At 49.6% G+C, this 25,750-nt stretch overlaps 1 protein-coding gene across 1 annotated transcript; it reads left to right on the top strand.

Annotated features, from left to right (window-relative positions):
- The first annotated feature begins 19,623 nt into the window (after positions 1-19,623).
- NR2F2 (nuclear receptor subfamily 2 group F member 2) lies at positions 19,624-22,786 on the top strand. The gene is made up of 2 exons (XM_056865721.1): positions 19,624-20,108; positions 22,236-22,786. The coding sequence occupies exons 1-2, from the start codon at positions 19,679-19,681 to the stop codon at positions 22,763-22,765; spliced, it is 960 nt and encodes a 319-aa protein (XP_056721699.1). The 5' UTR covers positions 19,624-19,678; the 3' UTR covers positions 22,766-22,786.
- The last annotated feature ends 2,964 nt before the right edge of the window (positions 22,787-25,750 follow it).

The raw sequence follows: 25,750 nt of genomic DNA, 5'->3' as shown, positions 1-25,750 counted from the left end.
GGGGAAGACCATTCCCTGTGAGAAATGGAGTGGGAGGACTGGTGAGAGATTCAAAACAGGCAAAAAGAAGTATTTCTTCACACATGCATAGTTAAAGTGTGGAACTCCCTGCCCCAGGATGTGGTGATGGCTGCCAACTTGGGAGGCTTTAAGAGGAGAGTGGACATGTTCGTGAAGGAAAGGCATATTCATGGCTACTAGTAAAAATGGATACTAGTCATGATGCATACCTATTCTCTCCAGGAGTGGGGAAACCAATTAGAGCTCACCAGATTAGAGTTCACAGCTCATGTGGAAGAGTGGGGAATCAAACCCAGTTCTCCAGATTAGAGTCACCCGCTCTTAACCACTACACCATGTACACATGAACACATGAAGCTGCCTTATACTGAATCAGACCCTTGGTCCATCAAAGTCAGACTGGCAGTGGCTCTCCAGCGTCTCAGGCAGAAGACTTTCACGCCACCTACTTGCCTAGTCCCTTTAACTAGAGATGCTGGGGATTGAACCTAGGACCTTCTGCATGCCAACAGATGCTCTACCGCTGAGCCACAGCCATGTTGGCTCTCATAATAACAATAAGCAACAATCAAAATAAGTAAAGCAATGTCAAAACTCCTGGCATCATTTTGTGTCTTGCAAACTTTTTTACTTTTCTCAATGTGTGGAACTAGGGGCAAATACTGAGTGTGGTTCGAATCCAGAACCAATAAAATGCCTTGCCAGGCAATTTGTGGGCCACTGATTGGCCCTTCCTCCTCTGTTGTGACGTGGTGCTCAGTGTGTCAAGAAAGGCCTGGATTTGAAACCCCGTTCTGCCATGGAAGTTTGCTGGTCAACCATGGCCAATTCACTCTTTCAGCCTAATCCACCTCACAGAGTTCTTGTTATGAAGATGTGATGGAGATGAGGAGAACAGTATTGTAAGCTACCTTGGGGGCCCGCTGGGGAGGAAAGCAAGGTATAAATATCTGGATAAATAACTCTCTCTTTTTTGCCATCAAGTCACATCTGAGTTATGACAACCCCTGGAGAGGTTTTCAAGGCAAGAGATGTTCAGAGGTGGTTTGCCATTCCCTGCCTCTGCATCAGGACCCCTTGGAGGTCTCCCATCCAAATACTTTCTAGGGTCGACCCTGCTTAGCTTCTGAGATCCGACAAGATAGTAAGAAATGACTCCACCCTGACCTGGATAACCCAGACTAGCGTGATCTTGTCAGCTCTCAAAAGCTAAGTAGGGTTGGCTCTGGTTAAATGAAAAGAGTTTCCCGGGACATTAGTAAGAATTTTACTAGTAATTAGTAAGAATTTTACTAATGTTCCCCGGGACATCAGTAAGAATTTTCTAACAGAGCAGTTCCTCAGTGGAACAGGCTTCCTCGGGAGGTGGTGAGCTCTACTTCCCTGAAGATATTTAAGCAGAAGCTAGATGACCATCTGTCAGCAATGCTGATTATGTGAGCTTAGGCAGATCATGGGAGGGAGGGCATCGTGGCCATCTTCTGGGCATGGAGTAGGGGTCACTGGGAATGTGGGGGGGGAGGTAGTTGTGAATTTCCTGCATTGTGCAGGGGGTTGGACTAGATGAGCCATTGGTCCCGTCCAACTCTATGATTCTATGGTTGGTGTTTGGATGGGAGACCACCAAGGAAGTTCAGGGTTGCTATGTGGAGACAGGCAACGGCAACAAAACCACTGCTGTTAGCCTCTTGCCTTGAACCCCTGTGGGGTTGCCATAAGGCTGCTGTGACTTGACAGCACTTTCTACCACCAGACCTCCCCCAAACCTTCAGCCAAAATGTGGCAGATGGGAAAGAGTTCCTTGGCCAGTGAGGAAAGTTTGAAAGAGACCAAGCAAGGCTTCTACACTCTGGCTTCCGGGTGCTGCGTTCCCCTGGACTTTTTAATCAGGATCCAATTCTAGAGCATGATATAGCACAACATATGCTGCCAAAGTCACGCCACTCAGATAAGCACTGCACAGAAACTTGGTCGAACAGCAAGCCGACTTCTTTGCATTACATGCAGTGTGTGGCAAACATCTGACACCTTGCAGTCAACAGCAGAGAGGTCAAAGGGTCCGTAATATGAACCATATTCAACATTCGCCCTACTTTCCTTCAGCCAGGAGTACAGTTTCTTCTTGTTTTATTATTAAGAAAACATGATGTTTGGTGTGGTCAAAACCCACAAGCTCTCTTGTTAAAAAAAGATATTTTGTTGTGCTGAAATTTATAACTAGAAGGAGGAGGAGGAGGAAGAGGAAGAGGAGCAGGAGGAATTGGTTTTCTATGCCAACTTTCTCTACCACTCAAGGAAGAATCAAACTGGGTTACAATCACCTTCCCCTCCCCACAACAGACACCCTGGGAGGTAGGTGGGACTGAGAGAGCCCAAAGAGCTGTGACTAGCCCAAGGTCACCCAGCTGGCTTCATGTGTAGGAGTGGGGAAACCAATCCAGTTCACCAGATTAGTGTCCGCCGCTCATGTGGAGGAGTGGGGAATCAAACCCGGTCCTCCAGATCAGAGTCCACCGCTCCAAAGCACCGCTCTTAACCACTCACTGCGCTGGCTCTAATGATGTAAATGAGGAGGAGGAGGAGGAGGAGGAGGAGAAGGAGAAGAAGAAGAAGAAGAAGAAGAAGAAGGCTTTTTGCCCTCTTACCATGAAGTATTTGCATCCAAAAGTATACCATGAAGTATCCAAAACAACCAAGCATTCAAATACTAACGTTGAACTGGCCCGCTATTTGAAACATTTAGATTTGGACCCAAAAAATACCCACAATGGGCCAAGCAAATTGACGTCTTCAACTGATACATTGCAAACACTTTAAAAGTTAAACACACTGCAGGCACTTTAAACATTAAATACGTGGGTCAAATTATGCCATGAATATTTGCAATGGGTGTCATCTGAGGCACCTATAGCTTTTCAGCCGGGCGAAGCATGCCTAATATACATGCCCTTTAAATTAAATATATTTATGTCCTTCCCACAGAAAAAAAATTAAAAGGACGTACTTCATTATCTCCTGCTTCTTTATACCACACCATTTTCCCGTCATGAACCACAGACCTGATCTGGATTGCCAGAACAGGATGGATACTGGTCATCTTTAAGAAAAACAGTCGCAAACCCAACATGTCTTGCTAGACTACCTTTCAAATCCCTAGATATTCACTAGGGGGTAGAGCTGACTTCAGTGGTCATTGTGCAGGAGAACTTCCCAGTTGGACTGTACCCTAATTCACAGATAAGACACTAGAAATTTGAACTGGAAAGCAGTAGAAACCTATGAACTGTAGGCTATTGCTAAGCAGACAGTTTTTATCAGCGGGGCGTTTTTTTCATAATATATGTGTGCTTGAATTGGCATATTAGTTTAAGTAGTAGATCAATCCATTTACCAGCTGATTAATCTGAGAGGGCCCCATTTTTATCAATGTGACTGCAGCTTTTCGTGTGTGTGTGTGTGTAATTGATCAACTGATCAGCTGATTGATCAAGTGTGTGTATTGGTGTTTTACTATAACCGAATCAAACTCTTATTACATTGCTTTGTTTATTTAACGCTATTTCCAGCATTGTCTTTTCACTTCGCATACAAATGACTGCATTGATTAATCCATTAATTGATGCTACAGGGGAGAATTATTAATCAGCTCTGCATTCTTTCATTGGTCAGACCTGTGACTGGTGTTTCAGACTTCTGTTTCAGAAAATGTATTACACTGCTAGTTTGTCAGAGATCCACAGATGTCATTTTTCACATTGTCTGATCCCTCACACTTTATTGTTACCAAATTTCGCTTCAGTTCTTCAGTGTGATACCATCTCCATCCAATTTAACTCAGTCAAACAGGCCAAGATCATTGGGGGATAAGGGAGATTAATTTATTTATTTTTAAAACCCACAGAATTAATCGTGGATACCAAAGTTAGAGCCACTGGGAAGCTGTGAGGAAATGTTAAATGAGGAATCCTTAAAAAAAAAAAAAAACTTTTGGCTGACAGAATTGGACCCTTGTTCCAGAACATCTCTTCATAATTTAGTTGAGACATCTAAGAGACACTTAAAATATCTGTAAGGAATTCCTAGAGTTTTAAAGGCATGAGGACTGGCAAGAGCCTGCACAATTTTAATTTAATTTATTGAGTAAGTCAACTAAATTCATCAAGTAATTTCATCTCTGTGTGTCTCCTTATGGAGCATGACAAGTTTGCCCTGCAAACCTCAATATTGTACCTTTGTTCAGCTAAAGTCTCAGCTAGGCCGGAGAAAATAGTAAAATGCTGCTTTGAATTAATCAGGGTTGCTGTATGTTCAACATCCACATGGTATATTGGTACATACTTAAGCATCCAGTGCATTTTGACTTTCGATGATATGATTAAAAAAGAAAAATTGAGGGGAGAGACAGAGAAGCCTTTTTCCATGTTGGATTTTAAACTGTTGGGACATCTTGGCTTTTGAGCGCATGTTGCTGAGAACACCTAAAGCCAGAGCAAAGACTCAAATCATTCTCAGGTTACTGAAAAGAGTGTGCCTTTCATTTAAAAAGTGGACACCCTGCCATTTATTTCCAAAGCAGCCGTTCTTTGTGGAATGGCCTCTCTTTTCAGGAGAAGAACAAACCATCTAAATATGTGGAGGAGGGTATTTTGGGAGAATTTGTGTGCAGGATAGAACCCCTCTCATCTAAAGTATGCATTTTAACGGAATCGCACTGAAGGAATTAATTTTGGTGTATATTAGAAGAGGGGGGAAATACTGTACAAGTCTGACAACTTTTTCAGATGTTTGGTTCTGTGCCTCTATGTATGTTGGGGAAGGGGGGGGGGGGATCAGAGAATCTTAACACCTTCAAGACACCGAACCATTCAACACCTCCAGAAACATAGGTGTCCCTGTCAGATGAAAGATCTTTGAAATGTTGAGAGCCCCTAAATATATTGATGCTGGCCAAATATTACTACAAGTTTATAAAAGGTTTTGGGGTGATCAGCTAACTGCAATTTTATTTCCCCTGGACTCCTCAATGAATTAATTGATTCCAATAAATATCGGACTGCAGGGATAAACTAGAGGATCTCCAAACAGGTGAGGTTTCTCCCCTGAATAAAAAGAATTTCTCCCTTCTACAGGAGCCAGATATTTACTAGGCAAGGCCCCGATCCCCACTTAATCTTCTAGAAGGGATTCCATGGGGGGGGGGGGAGACAGACACTTACTGAATGCCCTTTCCACAGCACTTTTTGAAACTCCAACTAAAACCCACATTGTTTTTAAAAAATATATTCTAGCCACCCTGTTTATGAGTAATAGTTTTCAACTGATTAAGCCTACTATCCCTCACACCTTTAGGTAGGAGCAAGGCCCACGATCCTCACCAGACTCTCTCAGGAGTCAACACACATTAGCTCAGGCGATGGAGTTTTCCTCTCCATTCACAAATCAGTCCATCAGAACTAAATTTCGAGGGGAAACAGTTGGGGAGGGAGATGCAAATATTGGACCTGTTTGAATTCCTTCTAGTTTCCCCTTTGCCTTATATATATAAAAAATATCCTTGTATTCACACTCCCGCCACCGGGTAAATTAGTGTCCTTAACCCAGGTTCCGTGCTGGGGCCTCAAGAGTTAATGAAACTTGCCTCTCTCCGACCTTGAGGGTCAGACTCTTCCTATGTTCAATCTAAGGAATTAGGCAAAGAGGTTTTTAAGACTATAGGGGGAAAGAGCTATTCCTTCCCCCCTCCCCCCAAACACACACGGCTTGCCCCACACCTAAACACCTTGGCCGAATCTAGCAGGATTTATCCAATAATTAATATTAATTTTAAGTTGGGGGGGTCTTCTTCTCGCCAAAATTCATCTCACCGGCAATGGGGACTGTGCTTGAAGGGGGGGCATAAGACTCTGGTCTTCTCCTACCTAAACTCAGGATGTGGAAAGGGGGCAATTATTTTTTTTTGGGGGGGGGTTAATAATTTCGCCCGAGGTTTTGCAAATCAATGGGGCGCTCTTTCTCCCCGCCCCCTCAAATGTTCGAAGCCGGTTTGACTCATGGTCAAGCTCTTGCCGAACTCCGAAGTTTATTCGCAGGGAAGGCTTGGAGGGGGGGGGGAGCAGATGATTCATTTATGCACGGGAAGTTTTGCCTTGGATTTGCCTCTCTATGGATCCACATTTTCCCCATCCGAATTCTCAGAACTCTGCATGGGGGCTGATTGTTGAGTTTTGAGGATTTGGATGGGGGAAATGTGCGCCCAGAGAGCAGCAAATCCAAGGCAAAACCTCCCATGCAGAAACAGCCATGGGGAGAAAATCTCCCTGGGCTTTGAGATAAACTTTCGCTCCGGACCGCGTCTGGTTCCTGCCCTCTGTTTTCTCCCCCCACCGGTGGGCGAAGAGAAAGTGAAGGAGAGGACTTTGAAATTCACGACTCGGACGTGTCCAGAGGTGTCTGCAGAGGCGACGCGGAGCTTTATTGCGCGTGATTTTCTCCCCCAGTGGGGTTTCTTGCCTCCCTATACTAATAACATCGGTCTTTCCCATTTGGGGACCTGGGTCCCAGCACGCACACACCCGGTTCTGCGGTCGAAACGGGTACCCCGAACGGGCAAAAGAGAGCCAACAGCCAACATGCACCTTTAGAACTCCCCCTCCCTTTAAAAGAAATATTCCTGACCGCCTTATCCATAACTGTTGAAAGGCTAGAGAAGAGGACTTTGAATGCCTCTCTGAGCTCCGGAACCTCCGAAACAGGATGTTAAACGCGCGCACCCCCCCCCAAATCTATCTGAATGGCTAAAATGGGAAAAGAAGGGACATTAAAGGGGGGTTGCTTCTAAAAACTCCCCCTCCCCATCATTAACCTGGCACCAAGGAAGTTTGGCTATTACTGATGGAGACCCATCAAGCTGAGCTCCAGGTGTGGACAATCGCCCCCCCCCCCGCCCAAATCTTCCCTTCTTAAACACCCTTCGCTCCCCCCTCCCTCTCACACGACTGGTTTCTTTAGGGAACCCCCCCCCCCTAAAATCGCAAGAACCAGAGAAAGCCAATTGAAGCCTTTCCAAATTCGCCTTGGAGAAGGTGAAATGGACCGGGGCGGCGGGTCCAGAACAGATCTCCGGGGAGAAGAGATCCTATCAGATGACTGGTTGGGGGGGGGGGATCGGGTGTCTTCTTTTGCTCCCCGGTTTGCTTCCCCCCGTCTTTTGCTAGAAGAAGGGAGCGTCAAGAAACCTCTGGCCGGGGCTCCCACCTTGCTTCTTGACCTCCCCACCCTGTCCCCGAACCTGGGATTACCAAATGTGAGAAATGCACAACCTCTCTCTCTCTCTCTCTCTCTCCCCCCCCCCCCTCACTCCGGAGTTCCTAATCACTCCGTATCGATTTCGCTAACTCTTTTCATCCCGCTGTGGACACATCTTAAAACACTCCCGCCTCGAATGTGGTCTTTGCTTTACGCACACTAATAAAATGATTTTTTTTTCGCCCGCCCCTCCCTCCTGGCAGTAAAAAAGAAAAGAAAAGAGAAAAATCGTTCGAGTCCCCCGCCTGTTTGTGTGTGATCGGTAAATATTTAGCCGGGGAATCTCTCCGGCGTCTCGAGCGGATCGATCGCTCCAGCCGCGAAGCCGGGAGGAGACCGAGGGGACCCAGCCCCGGGACTCGCTTCTCTCTCCCCCCCCCCTCCTTCCTCCGACCGGCCCGGGTGGGAGTCGGCGGGCCCGGCCTCCCCGCGTCTCCTCGGGAGTAAGGGCCGCCGCCTTCCGGCGGGATATGGAGCGGCGGGGAGACGGCGGGAGACGCACCGGGAGCCCCTGGTCCCTGGCCAAGGAGGCGAAACAGTTGATCCCAGGGCGCTTTCACACGTGCCGAATTTCAGTCCACTTTCAATGCACTTTGCAGCTGGATTCTACTGTGTGAAACGGCAAAATCCACTTGCAAATGATCATTAAAGTGGATTAAAAGTGCATTACTGGGGATGTGTGGAAGCGCCCTCTCTCCTGCACACAGGTGTACACGTGAACCTCGCTCTCGTCCTTTTTTTTTTACACGTGGCAGGTGTTGCCCTCTTCCGACGAGAGAGAGCCGGGGCTCCCGCGTCTCCTTCGGAAATCTGAGCGGGTCTAAGATTGCGGGGAGAAACTCATTTTTTCCCCGAGCCAGCGAGTCGACTTCGTGATCGATCTTTGCCTCTGCTGGTGGATCTTTTCCCTATTGGATTCTAGTCTCTCTCTCCCCCCCCCTTTCCCCGGGGGGGGGGACCGACACGCGTGTCGCGGCCCAGGTGGGAACTGGTGGGTGGGGTGGGGGCGAAGGGAGAGCCCGTCTCCCCCATAAATATAAATAAATAACTGACACCCCGCAGTTCCAGCCCGGGTGTGATGACCCCGAATTCATTTCCCTCCTTGCAGTGGGGCCAGATTTCTCCCCCGAAGGGTGCCCCAAAACCCTGGCCTGGTTGGGTGACTTTCAAGCCGGGGCCAAACTTCCACGAAGCGATGGGGGGTCGGGGAGAGAGGAGGCGGGCCTGCCGTCCCTTCCCCTCTTTCCCCACAGCCGATGGGTTTCCCTATGGGAATCAACGTGCTTACGCGCGCCGGGAGGTCCAGACATCACAGGCCAGACTGACCGACCCTGGGTGTGGGAAGGAGAGGAGCGGGCACCGGGCCCAGAAATGGTTATTTGAAGTGCGGGATTATAAATGGCCATCATGAGCACGCCTTTATTCATATAGCCTTTCTTTCTTCCCTCCTTTTTTTCTTTCTTTCCTTCTTTCTTTCTTCTTCTCTTTTCTTTCTTTCTCCCTTCCTTCCTTCCCTCCCTCCCCCCTCCCTCTGTTTTCTATGATGTTCTCTCTGTCTGTTGGCCGTACCTCTGTCTCTCTCACACACGCACACAGTTTGGCTCCGATTCGGCAGCGCCTCTTACACGGAGGTCGATCCCAATCCCCCGCAAAGCGTTGGAACGCCCCTGTTTATCACCCCCAAGGTCGACAACCCATGGCAGAGGGGAGAGTTCTGAGCCCATCTTGTACACGCGAGTCGGCGATGCGTGAAGCCAGCAGGGCACATTCCGTGTATGCTAGAGAAGTTGTACGGGTTGGCTTTGCCAGGTGAACACCCGAAAACTTTACACCTCCATTCTCAGAAACACCCCAAAGGGTCGTGTGAACTCGCTATCCAGCTCAAGTTTTAACCTCCCCTTCGAAAGGACCGAGCATGTGCCTACCCTGCATCCCAAGCCTACGCGTGCTTACTCGGGAGTAAGCCCCACGGCCTTGATCCCCAGAGAAACGTACCTAAGCTTGCATTCTTAAAATGCCTTCACGTTGGCCAGATCGCGCTCCTGCGTCGCATCCTTACGCACAGGAGTTTATGATTATTCCCGTCTGGGTCGGAATAGGCTGCCATATTCTCTGTCTCTCTCGTATAGAGAAGATTCCCCCCTGGCAGATGTGCGCCTGGAACAGCATAAGGAAATGCACGTGTAAAAACAAACATAAATAAACGCATAGGTGTCTGCAGAACTCCCCTCCTGCCTCCAATTCTTAAGAAGGGCCTTGCCGCGCAAATCAGGTTTTTTTTTATTTTACCCCCCAAGGATGTCGTGTGACATCCTTAGTGCCTTGGGGAGGGAGGGGGGACAGGGTCCCAAACAAAAGGGACGCTCCTCTTTCGTCCTCGATTGTTCTCCTTAAGATCGCCCTCCTTAAGAAGGCAGGACAACGCTGAATCTGCAGTCGTCTTGTTGGGGGGCTTCCTAGAGGCCCCTGGTCTGCCCCTGTGTGAACAGACGGCTGGACTTGAGGGGCCTGGGTCTGATCCAGGGCCTTTCTGATGTCCTTCATATGTTATATTCTTTCTTTTTAAAATTGTATTATTTTACTGTATTTTATTTTGGCTCCCTCTAGAAGCTAATAAACCTGACAGGTGTTTTTTTAGGATTGGGCTTTGTGGGTGGGTTAGAAGGGTGGCTCTATGCGCCTTTCAAAAATAAATCACCCCCTGCCTTTCATCCAGGTGAAACAGCAACAGGGGATCGGAGAAGCCCTCCTCTTCCTCGGCTGAAGGGGTTCCGTTCTCTGCACCGGCAGACATCTGCCTTCATCCTTGAAGCGAAGAATCTCTCTTGATACTAAATTGGCCTGTCTCGACTGGCCGGATCAAACAATTTAATTAGTGGGCTTTCTTGCACAGGGAAAGGGGTGGGATGGGGGGTGGAAGGGCGCTCGTGTGTGTGTGTGTGGAATCTGCCCCACATTGCTTGCCTTCCGCGGGACCACAGGCCCCAAATGTACCACAAGTTTGTGGTTGAGAGAGCGCCTATGCTTTCATTGAAGGGCGCTGATCCGCGAAGCAGCGAGGACAAGGGGGGGGGGAATCGATTGGCCGGACCTTCTCCGTCCCTTTCACGCCATTCAAACGCCCCCCCTACTCCTAGCCCTCTCAAGACAAAGCCCCCCAGCTCCTTGGAAGGACAGCGAGAGGGAAGGAGGAGGATCGAAGTCCGGATCTCCCTTGACTTCGCTCGCTTGGGGGGTTCGGTTTTTTTGTTTTAAGCGCGTGTATTTGTGCGCGCGTGTGAACGGGCGTAGGATCGGGCCTGGGGCTTTGTTTCCGCCCGGTTTCTGGGCAGGGCGGCCCCTGCGGTGTAGGGGAGAGGCGGCCTGGGGGGGGATCTCAACCTTCCCAGCGGTTAAAATAGCCCTCACCTCTGACCCCTTCCATAGCAAAGCCTCGGCTAGCCTCATAACTTCAGCCAAACTTTTGGGGGGGAGGGGGCGGCGGCTGGTAACAGGGCTTGGAGGCTGAAACCATTTGGAAACGGTTGGATCCCCCCCCGCCCCGCAAACATCCCCTTCCCCTCTTGGAGAGCTATTCTGTCTCCCAACAGAGCATCTGAAGGTTTGGGGTGCGTTAGGGTTTAATAATTCTTAATCTCGCCGAGTTTTGACCGGTCGCCTGCGCTGGCGGGTGGGGGGGGGAGAGGCCAGCTTTTATTAAAAGGGGCAGTCAACTCCAGAGTCGGTTTCATTCCCCCACCCCACCCCCAAAAATAAAGAACTATACCTGGCAGGAAAAAATGCATGTTGGACAGGAAGGACATTTATATTTAACTTAAGAGAGGTCGTCTCGATCGTCTAGGCAATATCTCCGAGGCTGTATCTGGTCTGACCACTTCAGGGATATTTCTCCTTGGGGGGGGGGAAGGGGCACCGTATCGAAGCTTTCAGCGAGATCTCCCCCCCCCCTCAAAATGTGACGCTCTCTAGATGCACATTTTCCCCATTCCAATTCTCAAAACTCTGCATGGGGACTTCTTTTGAAGTTTTGAGAATCTGCTTGGGGGAAATGTGCATCCAGAGAGCGGCAAACCCAAGGCATAAACGGCCCTATAGGATGCGTCTCAATCGTCTTCGACGTCCCCGAGAATAGAGGGTTCTCCAGGCCTTAGGGCTTGAAAGGCCCGCGCCAAAAAGCCATCCCGGTTTTTTTGTGGGGTTTTTTTGTTTTTTGTTTTTTTTTCCTTGTCCTCCCCGGATCAATACGCTGCCTCCTTCCCCTCCCCAAAAGAGCCCTCCGTATGAGAAGTCATTAGACCTGCCTTTCTAGTTTCCCCGCATTGTTTGAGGTGGGCCAAACCCATTTGTAAATTTCATTAGTCCCTGTAAACATGCAATTAACGCTCCAAAAAAGTGCTGCAGTTAATTCCCTCTTTTAAGAGCAGGAAAGGAAACCTTGCAAAAGATATTTAAAAAAGGGGGAAGGGGAGGAGGTATGAACTCTTTCTCACCTGTGACATTTCTGGCCACTACCAATTCCCCAGTCTTCTCGGCTGGTTCTCCCTATCTCATCCCCACAGCACGTTAATAATATATATATTAAATAAACTCTTTAAAAATAATACACCGAAAAGCAGACAAGTCGTATATATAAAATGATTGCTTAATATCTTCGCGTCATTTTCCTCCCTTCCTCTTCCCCCCCCCCCATCCCAGTCTGTGCAGAGTTAGAAAAATCATTCTGGGGAGGGCAAGTGAAACAGGATTCTAAGGAGAAACGCCATTTGAAGTCCCCCCCCAGAAAGATTTCCACCGCCACTGCCACCCCCCCCCCCAAAAAAAAAAAACCTTCTCAAAGTGGGAAGGCAATTTTGTGATTGTTATTCAGGTTGCATTGAAATTAACAACTACAATTGAACTCCTGTGAAGGAACCATAAATATGTGTGTGTGTGTGGGGGGGGAGACTTTTAAAGTGACTTTGGTTTGGGGGGGGGGAATAAATAAAAGGAAAGAGGGACAGTTAGAGAACCTAGACTTTGGCTCAGGTTGTTCAACTCCTTTTTGGGTTTTCTCTTCAGGATCACATTATTTTTTTGTTTTGTTTTTGCACTCAGCTGCACCCCGATCTTTGACCCTCCCTTTCTTTTATTGCCTAGGGGAAAAAAAAGATTTTTGTCTTGTATGTCTTTCTGCTTGGGTAGTGTCTGTTGGAGCCTTGCAGAATGTGCTTTAATTTGAGGGCTGATCTCCTGTCCCTCCCCCCCTTTCCAGTCGGGGAGGGGAGACTGTGTGTGTGTTTCCAAAGTCTCCTCTTTCTATCCCCAAAACAAGGTGTAGCCAACCGTTCTTCCTTCTAAGGAATGAGAAGAGAGGCAGAAAAGACGCGTCTCCTACCTTAACATTTGGGTGGGGGTTTCTTTCCTTCCCCCCCCCCTTTCCTTAAAGGCGAGGCGTGCATTCCTCCATTACTGTGGAGAAAACTATCCCCCACCCCCGTTTAAACTTAAAGTATGCATAGATAGGATTTTTCTTTTATTTATTTTTTTAAAAAAACGCCATTATTTGGGGGATCTCCCCTCCGAGGCTTAATGCTAATTTCTGGCTAGATTGAGAAAGATCTTATCCGTCCCCCTCTCCTCCCGGCTCCCCCCCCCCAAGACTGTAACCTCCTCTCTCTCCCTCTAAAATCAGTTTGCACAATCGCCTAGATAAACACCAGGAAAATACGTTTTTCATTGCCTAAGGGGGGGTTCTCTTTTGGCCAACCACAATTTTTTTTCCTTAAAAAAAAAGGCTCTTTGCCTATCGGCTGCCTAGCTAAAGAAGAAGATGCAAGCGATCTGGGATCTTGAACAAGGCAAATATGCTTTGGGTATGTTTAATTATTTCTCTATTTTTTTTCTCACACGCCTCTCTCTCTCTCTCTCTCTCCCCCTCTCTCTCTCCCTCTTTCCCTTGCTATGTGGTTTGCGATTATGCGGGTCTCTCTCTGTCTCTCTTTCTCTCTCCTGTCTCTCTCCTTCTTTCCCAAAAGGAAAACGCCACAGTCTTGGATCCGCTAACTTGGAAGGAAGGTCCCCGCAGTGCATCCCACGGAACTTTTATTTCCGAAGTCCATGCGTTTTGCGGATCGCGGGTGGGCGTGGGGGGGCCCCGAATACCCTGCTTTCCAAAGTTATGTGGGGAGGGCGAGGGGTCGGATTTGGGGGGGTACCCTCTGGATGGACTCGTGATTGGGAGAAGGGGGTGGTTGTTTCTCTGTGAACCCCATTCGCGGCAGCTTCTTTTGCCATATTTGAATGTTCTTTTAAAATATTTTTTAATCATTATATCTCTAAGCCCGAATCCACCGCAAGGTCGATTTTAGGTAAAAGCAACGACTTGAAGTGTGTGTGGGGGGGTCTCTAAGGCAGAGGGTACAATGAAACTCCCGGGATTCGTAGCCACGTGCGGACTTTATTTCATTCATTCTTATTATTTTTTTGGCGGAAACCGCCTGACTTTCGCGTCTCGCCCCCCCCTCCACCCCCACCCCGAAATTCTGATTGATGGAAAATTAAGGGTACTCACCATTGTGCGAAAGGGGGGTGGGTGAGAGAGAGATATCTCGGCTGTCAATCGAGCTCGTCGGCGCAAAGTTCTGTCGCTTTTAATTGCGGAGGGGGGGACGGATAGTCATCAGCGGGGGGGCACTTTGGAAAATCCTCTGGAAAGAGCCGTGGGGGGGGGCAAGAGACCCTCACGCTTCTTCCTCGGAAGGAAGAGGGGGGAGTCCCCCCCAAAGTACTTCGTTTCGCCCCCTCCCTTTAAAAAAGGGGGAGGAAAACAAACAAACAAACAAAAAACCCTTTTGGGAAGCTAAGCCCGGCGCCTTTGCAAAGTCCTGCGCTAAACCGGGGCCGTCTTATTAAGTGGCGATCCGTAGGAATTAATCACATTTAAAAAGGGACAGAAGTTTGTTGGCTGGGGGTCTCTCCCACCCCCACCCCTCTCCCTCGTCTTGCCTACGTGTGCCCCCTATCCCTTTAAGAGCTGAGATTCTTTGGAAGTGGAATTGTCGAGGCTGGTGAAGGACTTACGCTAGGGGGCAGGCGGATACTGTACTTCTGGTATCTCCAAGCAGGTTCTCTCTTCTCTCCCCCCCCCCCCAGCGCTTTCCCCCCTCCTCTCCCTCCCTCTCTCCTAGCATATGTTCTAATTTAGCACTGTAAATTTTTCAGAGGGCCCGACTTTGACAGCCCCTGGTGATTCTCAAAGTACCACAAGCCAGTGGTTAAAAATTACATTGACTTGCAAGTTCAGAATGGTACAATGAAGGGCCGGTCTCTTCCCATTCATAGCTCTTGGGACGGGGAGGGGGGGAAGGAAGAGAGAGAGAGAGAGAGAGAGGGAGAGAGAGAGAGAGAGAGAATAACTGGGGGGGAGAAGGGGGGAGAACCCGCCGAACCCGAATGACACCCCACCCCACGGAATGGACTTCGGTGGGTTCTAACTGGACTTCAAAGAGGGTTTGAAGCGCATCTCTCTTTCCCCCTTTTTTTGGAGAGCGAGCACGCAAATAAATAAACCGTGTTTGTGTGTGGGTGGAGGGGGGGGTATAAAGACCTTTTCACAACCCATTTTCTCCTTTAAAAAAAAATTTAAACTTACAAGACTTCCCTTCCACGATTTCAAATTCTTTTGGGCAGCCGAAATCTCTTCCACCTGCCTTCAGAAAGGAAAGGGGATTTTTGTTGTTGTTTTTTAAAGGATCTTATTCCCCAAAGTTACACGATAAAGCTCGGCTTTTAAAGCAATAAATAAGGTTCCTTTTTAAAATGACAGTTATTGATGAACTGGGGCGACGGTCGTTTTCTCCAAGGGTTCCCCTGTTCTCTCTCCTTTCTCTGTCTCGTGTGTGGGGATATACGCATACACAGGAGCGCTCCCCAATCCTAACGTTAAAATTCTCCCCTTTTACACGTACTATTGTTACTAGTTGGAACAATTTTGGACATTCGGCGTTGTGGCAATTGGGGTGGGGGGGGAGTGGAATCTGTTTCAGCTTTTATTGACAGAACAGTTGCTTTCTTCTTTTACGATCATTCAGGAAAACTATGAATATACAAACAATTTTTAAGAGGGGGGTACTGCTTGTTTTTAAGGGAGCTGGTCTTTCTTTGGTGGTCTTTTTTGTGTTGGGCGGAAAGGTGCGAACAGGTTCCCTCCTGCAGATCGGTTCCTTAGTGGATTTTCTTTGAATTAGATTGAAATGGAGGGGGGGGAGGCCATTTTGCTTAGACTACCTACCAGCACGGCCAAGTCGACCGTGTTCCTGTCTATCCTGAAACAAATGCCTCCCCCTGAATTGTATGGAAGACCTACGGTGTTTGGAGGGGATCGTTCTCGGTATTCCTAGCCCCCGAAGGTTTTTCTGTCTTGCCCTCCTCAGTCACAGAGGGCATCTTCGACTCTTGACTGGGGGGGCGAAGTCCTGATCAATGGAACATTCCCCCGCTCGCCTTTGAAACTGACCATATGAAACCCGCAATATTGTTAAGGCTAGGGTTACAACTTCCCGCGCCTCGGAGCACCTGCGAATTTAGCGAGAGGCATTTATATCTGCATCAGGGGGGGAAAGGGCTATATTGCATATAGCAATATTGGGGGGAACATGGTCTAGGTAGCGGGAAAGTGTTGATCCAGGTAACTAACGCCAATGAAGTTGTAATCTCTGCCCATCCGACTGCATTTGTACTATATTTCTAGCTCGTTATGCTTCTCTCTCACACACAAGCTCTGCAAATGTATTTCGTGAGAACGGTTATGCTCTGTAAAAATCGGCCAGCTTTGCCCCAGAGAGCAAGAAAGACGATTAGACATCATTTCCCCCCCCCCTCCTTAACATGGACTTGAATGGAAAACTCATTTCAAACTAGAGAATCAAATCATGTGCCAGGGCTAAAATGAGCTACATAATACTTTGCTTTCTTTCTTTCTTTCTTTCTTTCTTTCTTTCTTTCTTTCTTTCTTTCTTTCTTTCTTTCTTTCTTTCTTTCTTTCTTTCTTTCTTTCTTTCGAAAGGAAACATGCATTCTTAAGCGGGGCCCTGAAAAGACCTCTGGATCTTCCCATTCCACAGTATACTAAAAGGCAGTAAATATGAGTGTGTGTTTTTCTCCCTGCATTTGATTAAACCCATCCTGGTGCGCTATCATCACTCTTCTTAAAGCATCTGGGTTGGATGCGTTGCCAGTTGTAAAGGTATATAGACAGCCAGACGTTGTGAGAGCATATGTGTGTGTGTTGATTCTTCTGTTTTGGGTCCTGGAGCAGGAAGCTCTTTGGAATGCCAGAGACTTCAATAAACAATGAAGTGTATGTATGCTTCTCTTGTCGGGTACCATATCCTCTGATGTCTCTTCCCTCTCTCACACACACTCGCTGTCCCCATACATTGATAGATGTCTATCTAATGTACGTGTCAGACAGACAACTTTCAAAGATTCCTGCAGAGGCTGTGGAAATCGGTATATCTGTATCTCTGTCAGGGGACTAAGAGTCACTGGGAGGAGGCTGGGAGTTCTAAATCGAGAAACAGAACTTATTTTTATTTTAGAAAGCCCATTTTAAGTCTATCTCTAGCATGCGCGCGCGCACACACACACACACATATATACTAAGAAGACTCAGTCTCTCTAGGACTGGAAGATCTAATCTGAGAAGATTAGAGAGGGTTTTTTTGGGGGGGTTACTAGGTGGTGGTTGTTGGGCAATTAAAAGTGAAACCCACCTACCTGTAGGACTTTAATCCGAACTGGGCACTGTTTGGGTCTACCAGTATCAACGCAATCGCCTAGATCTTGCGATCTGAAAATACTGTCTGGGGTCACCTCCTCAAGACCAAACACCTTCACTTTCCCCTCCCGTCCACCGCTTCTCAGACGAGATAACCTTTCGCCGCCCCCCTGAGAAAGCCACGGCTCTCTCTTTCCACCGCCACCCCGCCTTAAATATTCTCAACCGCAGTGGTCGAAAGAGGGCAGGGTCGTCGCCCCCCACCCACACTCTTTCAAAAGAGGATGGACGCAAACAGTTCAGGAGGTCTCTCTCACAAAGCCCTGTCCACCAGCACCCTTCAGAAGCCCTAGCTTCCCGACGCCCCCCTGTCATATATATATTTATATCTGCCTGCCCTACAACTTCAGTGCAAATCCTAGCTATTTAAAAAAATGCCATTAGCATCCTCACTAATAAAACTACTCCCAACAATGCATTTTATATATATATATATATAAAAAAAAAAAAACACTCACACACACACGCGCATCTTACTTTGGGTTGTGCTGAGTTTCAAAGCCGGGTTAAAGAAATGGGGGGGGGGAGAGGGGAGGAAAGAAAGAAGAGGGAGAGAGGGAGAGGCGAGCTCGCGTTAGGACCGTGCGGACTCCCCCCCGGCTCCAGCCATGCCAGCCGTGCACAAGGCTGAACTGCCCAATAAGGGGCGAGGGGAGGTCCGGGCTCTTTTGACCAGTCAAAGGCAGCCTCTTGCCTTATAAGGCGAGCGGTCGCCATGGCAACGTGTGCTAAGTTGCAGCCCGTCGTGTCAAAGTTCACTATATAGAGAGCTCGGCGAGCGGAGCGCGGAGAAAGCGCCCGCCACTCTTTCCCCCAACCCCGCTCCTATAAATCGCATTCGCTCCTTTTCACCCCCCTCCTTAGCATATTTGATCACCGGGATTCTCTAGTCTTTATTATTTCCCCCCTTCCCTTTCTCTCCCCCTTTTTTCTTCTCCTTTCTCTCCTTCTTTTTTTTTAACCCCCCTTTATTTTTTTTGCAAAAAAAAAAAAATTATTCTGCCCCTCTTCTCTTTTGCAATCTTGGCTCTCCTCCCTCCCTCCCCCCATTGCATGCACCCTCCCCCCCATTGCATGCACCCTCCCCCCCATTGCATGCACCCTCCCCCCCATTGCATGCAAAACCCTGTTGCGATTCTCGCTTGTGATCTTGATTATTAATTTTTTTCTCTCTCCCCCCAACACCCCCTCCTCCTCTGCCTCCCCCCCATCCCTTTTATCATTCTTCCTGGTTGGGGGTGGGGGCTCCTGAGCTTGGGGAGAGTTCTTGCTATCTCTCTCTCTCTCTCCCTCCCTCCCCCCGCTCACCCACCCACCTCTTCCAGAGCCGCCGCCGCCGCCTCCCTCCCTAACCCCCCCCCCGCCTCTCCTCTCTCCTCCTCCTCCCCCCCCCCTCCTCGCCCCATGTGTTGTGCGAGGAGTCAGCTTTGCTAAAGAGACCCACTTGCGAAAGAAACGGGAGAGGCATAAGGCACCAGCGAGCGGCGGCGGCAGGAGCAGCCCGGAGCCGGCGAAGAGGGGACCCGCCGCCGCGGACGCAGCCAGCGAAAGACAAGGAGGAGGAGGAGGAGGAGGAGGAGGAGGAGAGCAAGGAAGCAAAGAAAGGGGACGCGGAGGGAGAGCGAGAAAGCAAAGCAAGCGACTCGGCCCGGAGGAGAACCCAGAGGAGGACTTCCGATCGCGTGTGCGGGTGGCTGCGCGCGCGCGCGTGCGGTTTGCCTTTTTTTTATTTTTTTGCTTTATTTTTTGCTTTTTTTTAAAAAAAAATTTGGGTTCCCCTCCTCCTGCCTCCCCGGTTGATGTTTCTACGGCTCGCCCCAACTCCGGGCCGGGCATCCGCTCTCCGCCGCCGCCGGCCGAGCCGTTCCCCCTCCGAGCGCGGGCTCCCGGGGGCTCTCGCCCGCCGCCCGCTCGCCTCTCCGGCCACCCCGATGGCTTTCCTGAATGGCTGACTGCGGGCTCCTTTGGATCTGGCCCCCGGACGCCCTCCGCCTCTCCAGCCGGCTCCCAGAGAGGGAGGGAGGGGGAGCCCCTTGAAGAGAATCGCCTCTCTCTCTCTCTCTCTCCCCCGCCACCCCCTCTTTGATTTTTTCTTTTTTTTACTTTTGCGACCAGACAATCGCCTGGAGATCTTCCTCTCCAACTTCCTCCCGCGTTCCCCTTCCTTCTTTCTCTCTCTCTCTCTCTTTCTCTGTCTTCTCCCACCCCTCTTTCTTTCCCTGTCCGCTTTTGGGGGGGGCGTTTTTTGGCAAGGGGGTAAAAAATAGAGAGAGAGAGACTTTTTTTTTGAAAGAAAAGCAAAACGCGCCGTTCCGTCCCGAAGCCCGCTGAGCTGCGCCCCAGGCGAAGAGCCCCGCAACTTCCCGAAGAAACCCCGCTTTGCTCAAGGTGAACTTCCCATCCGAAGGTGGACGCGACGCTCGCCGGCCCTCAAGGTCGCCCTCCGCCCGAAGGGCCGCCCTCGACGCCAGCCGAGCCGCCCGGCAAGCCGGAGCCACGGGGGGGCGAGCCATTTGGTCAAGGGGTCCTTTAGATATGGCAATGGTAGTCGGCGCTTGGCGAGATCCGCAGGACGATGTGGCCGGCCCGCAGGGCGCGCAGCCCTCCCAAGCCCCCCCGGTGCCGGGACCCCCCGCCGGAGCCCCCCACACCCCCCAGACGCCGGGCCAGGGGGGGCCGCCCGCCACGCCCGCCCAGCCCAACGCGGGCAGCCAGCAGAGCCAGGGCGACAAGGCGCAGCAGCAGCAGCACATCGAGTGCGTGGTGTGCGGGGACAAGTCGAGCGGCAAGCACTACGGCCAGTTCACGTGTGAAGGCTGCAAGAGCTTCTTCAAGCGCAGCGTCCGCAGGAACCTCAGCTACACGTGCCGGGCCAACCGGAACTGCCCCATCGACCAGCACCACCGCAACCAGTGCCAATACTGCCGGCTCAAGAAATGCCTCAAAGTGGGGATGAGACGGGAAGGTATTGGAATTTCATTTGTTTTCCACCCTGTAGGTAGCCGGGGAGGGGCGCGGGGGGGGAGGGGAGAAGGGGGGAGCCGCCTCCGGCGTGCGCGTGGACGCGTGGGTAAACAGCGCGGGCCGGGAAGCAGGATCGTACTTTTTTTTCGGGGGGGGGGAAGGGACCCAATACGAGCATCAGATTTTGTATAGATCTTATTTTATTTTTGCAATGCTTTGAAGGAAGGGGAGAGTTTGTTGCCCCCTTTGGCAAGGAGTGGATGATTTCGGGATGGGGGCAAAGGCAGGGAGACTTGGGAGGGAGAGATGTGAATAAAGAGAGGGGGGGGTCCTGACCAGAAGAACGGGACTCAAACACACACACCTCTTCCCCACTCCTTGCTTCGGATGATGCCTTAAGGGTCTCCAGCGGAAGAGATTCTCTCTCCAAGGGCTCGGGGGCTCCAGGCGAGCTCCAAGCCACCGGAGCAACGGGCAGTTCGCGCCGCTGCCCCTTGAGCCATTTGCAAGGCAGATTTCTTCTCTCCCCCCTCCCCCCCTCCGTGAACTACACCCCCGGAGTAACTCTTCTGCATACCCCCCCCCACCGTTGCAATTCTCCCGAATTTGCCCCGCGGGTTCTCCCTCCACGCCTCCTCTCTGGAATTCCAGCCGGCTTCCCCCCAAAAAGGCCCTGGGCAAGACTCCTCGTCCTGGAGAATAGGGAGAGAAAGAGGCGGCTGGCGGAGCCCTGCTGGCGCTACGAAGGAGCGTGATTTTTATTTTTTTATTTTATTTTTCCCCTCTCCGTGTTTCTTCGTGTTTGCAACGGGGGTGGGCCGGCGATACCCCGAGACCCGAAAGGAAAACAGGATGGAGCCGAGTGTGTGGGGGGGGGGATGGAATTTAAGGCAAAATGGAGCATTTCGCGGCGGCGGATTCAGGCCGCTTCCTTCCTAATGGCGTTTTCCTCCTCTCTTCTTCACCCCCCCCCCCCAACCTCCGGTTTCTGGATTATGTTGTCGCTTGTGGACTGTTTCCCTTTTTTTTTTTTTTGAACCCCTGAAGCCCCCCAATTCGGCCCAGGGTGAAGCCAGATCCTGCTCTTCTTCCTACCCCCCACCAGCGTGTCCCCCTCCCTTTCATTTTCTCTCTCTCTCTCTGTGTGTCACCATGTAAATTCATGAAACAAACCAGAGGCCCACTTTCCACGAGAACAGCCGAGCCGGGGGGCTTTCGGGGGGCTTCCCCCCGTCCTAATACCGCAGATTAAGCCTATGTATGCACAGAATTCAAATTATAAATATATATGTATGTATGTAATGCGTTTGGAAGCGCTCTCTCTTTTTTCAAAGGCCTTCATTGCTTTCTCTTTTGAAATAATGAACGCTCGAGTTGTTCTATACATAAAGATATTCTGAGTTCTTTGGCGGGGGGGGGCATTTGGAAAAGAGGGAAGGTTTCTTTTTTCCCCCACACCCAGATTGGATTTTTTTAAAAAAGAATATTGGCGGAGAATAAGACATTATGTCCGAAGATGGTTATGGAGGGGATTGTTTTGGTGCCGAGCGACTGACCGAGGCTGGTCGCCTGGGGTCCTCCGAAGAGGCGGCCGCCGTGTTTTCCTTGCTGCTAGGAAGGGAGAGGGGGTCCGTTGTGGCTTGCCCACCCCCTCCGTGACCCTCCAAGGCTCTTTGATCTCTGCCCCCCCCCTCCAAAACACTAGGACCATTTATGCAGGGGGGAGGTTTTGCCTTGGATTTGCCACTCTCTAGATGCACGTTTCCCCTATCCGAATTCTCAAAACTCTGAATGGGGGGCTTATTTTTCAGTTTGGAGAATTCGGAGGGGGAAAACGTGCATCTAGAGAGCGGCAAATCCAAGGCAACCCCCCCCCCCCTGCATAAATGGCCTAGGTCTGGATTCGACCCCGTGGGCCGAGCCCTTGGCCAGATATTAATTCCAGGGTCTCGGCCGTTTGGGGAGGGGGAAGGGGGGGTTTACCACACTTGCTTGCCCCCTTCCTCGACCTCTGGGATTGTCCTTCTCCCTCCCCCCCCCCCCAGGCGTCTGGGTTTCCCGACCTCGATCTCCCGCCGCCGCCTCTCCTTTATTCGCGTTGAAGCAATGCAGGTATTAATTGCTGCAGTTTCTTCTTTATTCACTGCAGCCGTCCAGAGGGGTCGGATGCCACCCACACAGCCGACCCACGGCCAATTCGCCTTAACCAATGGGGACCCCCTGAACTGCCACTCGTACCTCTCCGGATATATCTCCCTGCTGCTGCGGGCGGAGCCCTACCCGACCTCGCGCTTCGGCAGCCAGTGCATGCAGCCCAACAACATCATGGGCATCGAGAACATTTGCGAGCTGGCCGCCCGCATGCTCTTCAGCGCCGTCGAGTGGGCCCGGAATATCCCCTTTTTCCCCGACCTCCAGATCACCGACCAGGTGGCCTTGCTGCGGCTCACCTGGAGCGAGCTCTTCGTCCTGAACGCCGCCCAGTGCTCCATGCCCCTCCACGTCGCCCCCCTCCTGGCCGCCGCCGGCCTCCACGCCTCGCCCATGTCCGCCGACCGAGTGGTCGCCTTTATGGACCACATACGGATCTTTTTTCCCAGGAGCAGGTCGAGAAGCTCAAGGCCTTACACGTGGACTCGGCGGAGTATAGCTGCTTGAAAGCGATCGTCCTCTTCACCTCAGGTGAGGCCGCCCGGATTGGCTTGGGGGGGGGCTGGGGGGGGAGAGCCTGGACGTCTAAAATCCCACCCCCCACACACACCGCAACTGAGGAAAAAACTTTAGAGCCCTTGGAGGACACACAGACTTAGGCCATTTGTGCACGGGAGGTTTTGCCTTGGATTTGCTGCTCTGTAGATGCTCATGTTTCCCCATCCGAATTCTTAAAACTCTTCAGGGGGGCTTATTTTTGAGTTTTGAGAACTTGGATGGGGAAAATGCGCATCTACAGAGCGGCAAAATCCTAGACAAAACCTCCCAGGCATAAATGGACTCAGAGAGAAAGCAGGTCAGTCGAATTGCCAAGCCTGTAGGAGATAAGCCCTTCTCTGCAGTGGGCCTTACTCCCCAGGAAACATGGATAGGCTTGTAGCCCTAGAGCCGAGTACTTGAAAGTGGGGGGACTTGAAGCAAGGCATTCGGCCTTCCAGTGAATGTTCTTGCAACCTTCGGACATTTCTTCTTTATTAACCCTGTACCCAAAGAGAGAAAGGGGGGAAAAATCCAAATAGAACAGACTTTCTGTGGTTGCAGTCGAAGGGACAGGTTGGATGAATAACTAGTACAGGCTGATTTCAGAATGTTTTTTTTTAAATAAATTTAATAGTGCAATTGCTGTCCAAATGGAGAGCTGTCTTCGAGGAGCACAGCGAAAGGGCAAAAATAATAATAAGGTCATAGCGAAAGGTCTAAAAATGAAACGTGCATTCGGATTGTCTCCAGATTCTCCTATAATCCCTCTGATCCGGTTTGGGAAGGCGAGACAGTGGTTTAGGATTCTTCTGGGGGGGCACCCCAAACTCGGCCTTTCCTTAGCAGTAGCCAGAGATTCTTTTGTTTAGTTTTAAAAACCCAGTGTCAGGGAGTTCTGAGCTGCCCAACCCCAGAGCAGCCGGGAACGGCTGTGTCCAGCAATAATAAAGTTGCTCGGCTAAAAAAACAAAATTCTGAGGTCCCCCCCCTTTTTTAAAAAAGCCATGGAAGTAGAAGAAGGTGTCCCTGAAACAATCAAATATGCAAAGGCAAGGAGGGAGAGAGAGAGAGATTTCCGTGCCAACTTTCTGCCGCATATAAATAGCACTACAGTTATAAAACAATAATGGAATGTATGATGAAATCTAATTAGCCCTGGTTCAACCTAGGTGAATAATACATCCGATATTCACTCTGGAAGCCAATCGTTTCGAAGGCTTATTTGCTCTCCCCCCCCCCCTTATTTAAAACAATAATTCACCAGGCCACCCTACTAATTTGTACAGCTGACAGTTTGTGTGTATGTGTATAAGTTGTTTTGCAAGTCATGGGGGGATCTTGAGAATGAGGCTGGAATTCATGCGTGCCTGGGGGCAGGCATAATAATTTCTAATCCAAGGATTTCTTTTTTAAAAAGTGTATTTCTCTCTCTGTGTGTGTGTGTGTGTGTATATATATATATATGTATGTATATATATATATATATTCATTCAAGACTCTCTAATATAAGGAAACAGGCCGAGAAAAACTGTTGTGGGGAAGAAACAGACAGACTTACAATTCGGTCCTTGTTGTGTTAAGAGAGGTCTGGAGAAACCAAGCGGTTCTCTGGACTGGGTCCAAAATTTAGGTCATGACCCAACTTCCGTTTTTTATATTATTGCTGCTTTCCACCGTGACACCCTCCCTCCCCTCCCCAGCCACAATCTTCCCTCTCCACCCAAATTACTGGGGCCTCCAAAGGTGATCGATTAGACAGAGGAAAGGCTAGAAAGGAAAAGTTAGAGGCTGGGTAGAAAAGTTTGCCATAGATAATAGTTCCCTCTGCCCTCTTTTTTCTGTTTTTCTTATGGAAGCTTTCCCCAGTCCTGCTAGGCTCGCCTAACCTACCCAAAGGCTTTCCTTCCCCAAAGGAATTATTATTGTTGTTATTATTATTATTATTATTTGTGTTATTAATGTAGTTCACTGGACAGGGAAAATTCCTCTCCGCTGTTTTCTAAAGTGGCCAATTTATGACGGTTTGTAAAAGGTGGCTGTCTATGTAAATTGCCTTCCCAGTTTAGATAAAGCGGTCTGTTATCTGATTTTTGGTGGGGTTATAAAAGAGAACGGATGTGGGGAATTTGCCTGTTAGACTGTCCCAATAGCACGTGGTGTTGGAAACACCGAGAGGGGCAACTAATGTTTACCGGTGGTGTGTATATGTGTGTGGGAGCCCCTATGTATATTCTAATGGCTTTCCAAACATGCATGTGTTAGTACTTTGACAGTGCAGCTGGGAGGGGGGGGGGAGAGAGAGAGGTCAGGTCAAAACCTGAGTAAAAGCAGTTTCTGATCAAAAGGAACCTACTCGTATTTTTTTTTTTAATTTGGCTGACGGGAGTAGGTCAAGACGGGGGAAAATGTTAAAATATAAGAGGGGTTATTATTATTATTTTTACAAAAATCGTTTAAAGGTAAATCAAATCTTCTTCCCTTCCCCCGGTTTCTTTTTAAACAAAATAAATGTTTGTGGGACTGGGAAGAAAGCGAGAAGAAAGAAAGAAGACAGAGAGAGAGAGAGAAGGGAGAGAGAGAGAGAGAGAGAGAGCCAGAGAGAAACAGCCCTAATGAAGAGAGAGATCAGAGTTTGCTTGGCTGCCTTTGAATGGGCTAAACTGACAAGATCAGTTTTAAAGGACCACTTACATCGTTTTCAAAGACGGAGGGGAACCGCGGTGTCTCCTTTAGGGGGAATCGCTTCTTGGGTGCGCAGCTCCATTATCCTAAAGCTGGGCTCCTTTCTGAAAGTGTGTGTGTCCTTTTCTTTCTTTCTTTCTTTCTTTCTTTCTTTCTTTCTTTCTTTCTTTCTTTCTTTCTTTCTTTCTTTCTTTCTTTCTTTCTTTCTTTCTTTCCCTCCCTTCTACACAATTATTTTCTGAATAGGGTGTCTTGGGGGGGTGGGGTGAG

The sequence above is a fragment of the Euleptes europaea genome, chromosome 20, assembly GCF_029931775.1.
Source record: "Euleptes europaea isolate rEulEur1 chromosome 20, rEulEur1.hap1, whole genome shotgun sequence".
Classification (NCBI taxonomy): domain Eukaryota; kingdom Metazoa; phylum Chordata; class Lepidosauria; order Squamata; family Sphaerodactylidae; genus Euleptes; species Euleptes europaea.
This window is presented reverse-complemented; position numbering and strand designations above follow the sequence as displayed.

What these genes read in the sequence shown, in the direction of transcription:
- NR2F2 (XM_056865721.1), top strand. Translation starts at nt 19,679, where the DNA reads ATGGCAATGGTAGTCGGCGCTTGGCGAGATCCGCAGGACGATGTGGCC. An exon ending in AGTGGGGATGAGACGGGAAG is followed by an intron (nt 20,109 to 22,235) that starts GTATTGGAATTT and finishes TAATTGCTGCAG; the next exon opens with TTTCTTCTTTATTCACTGCA.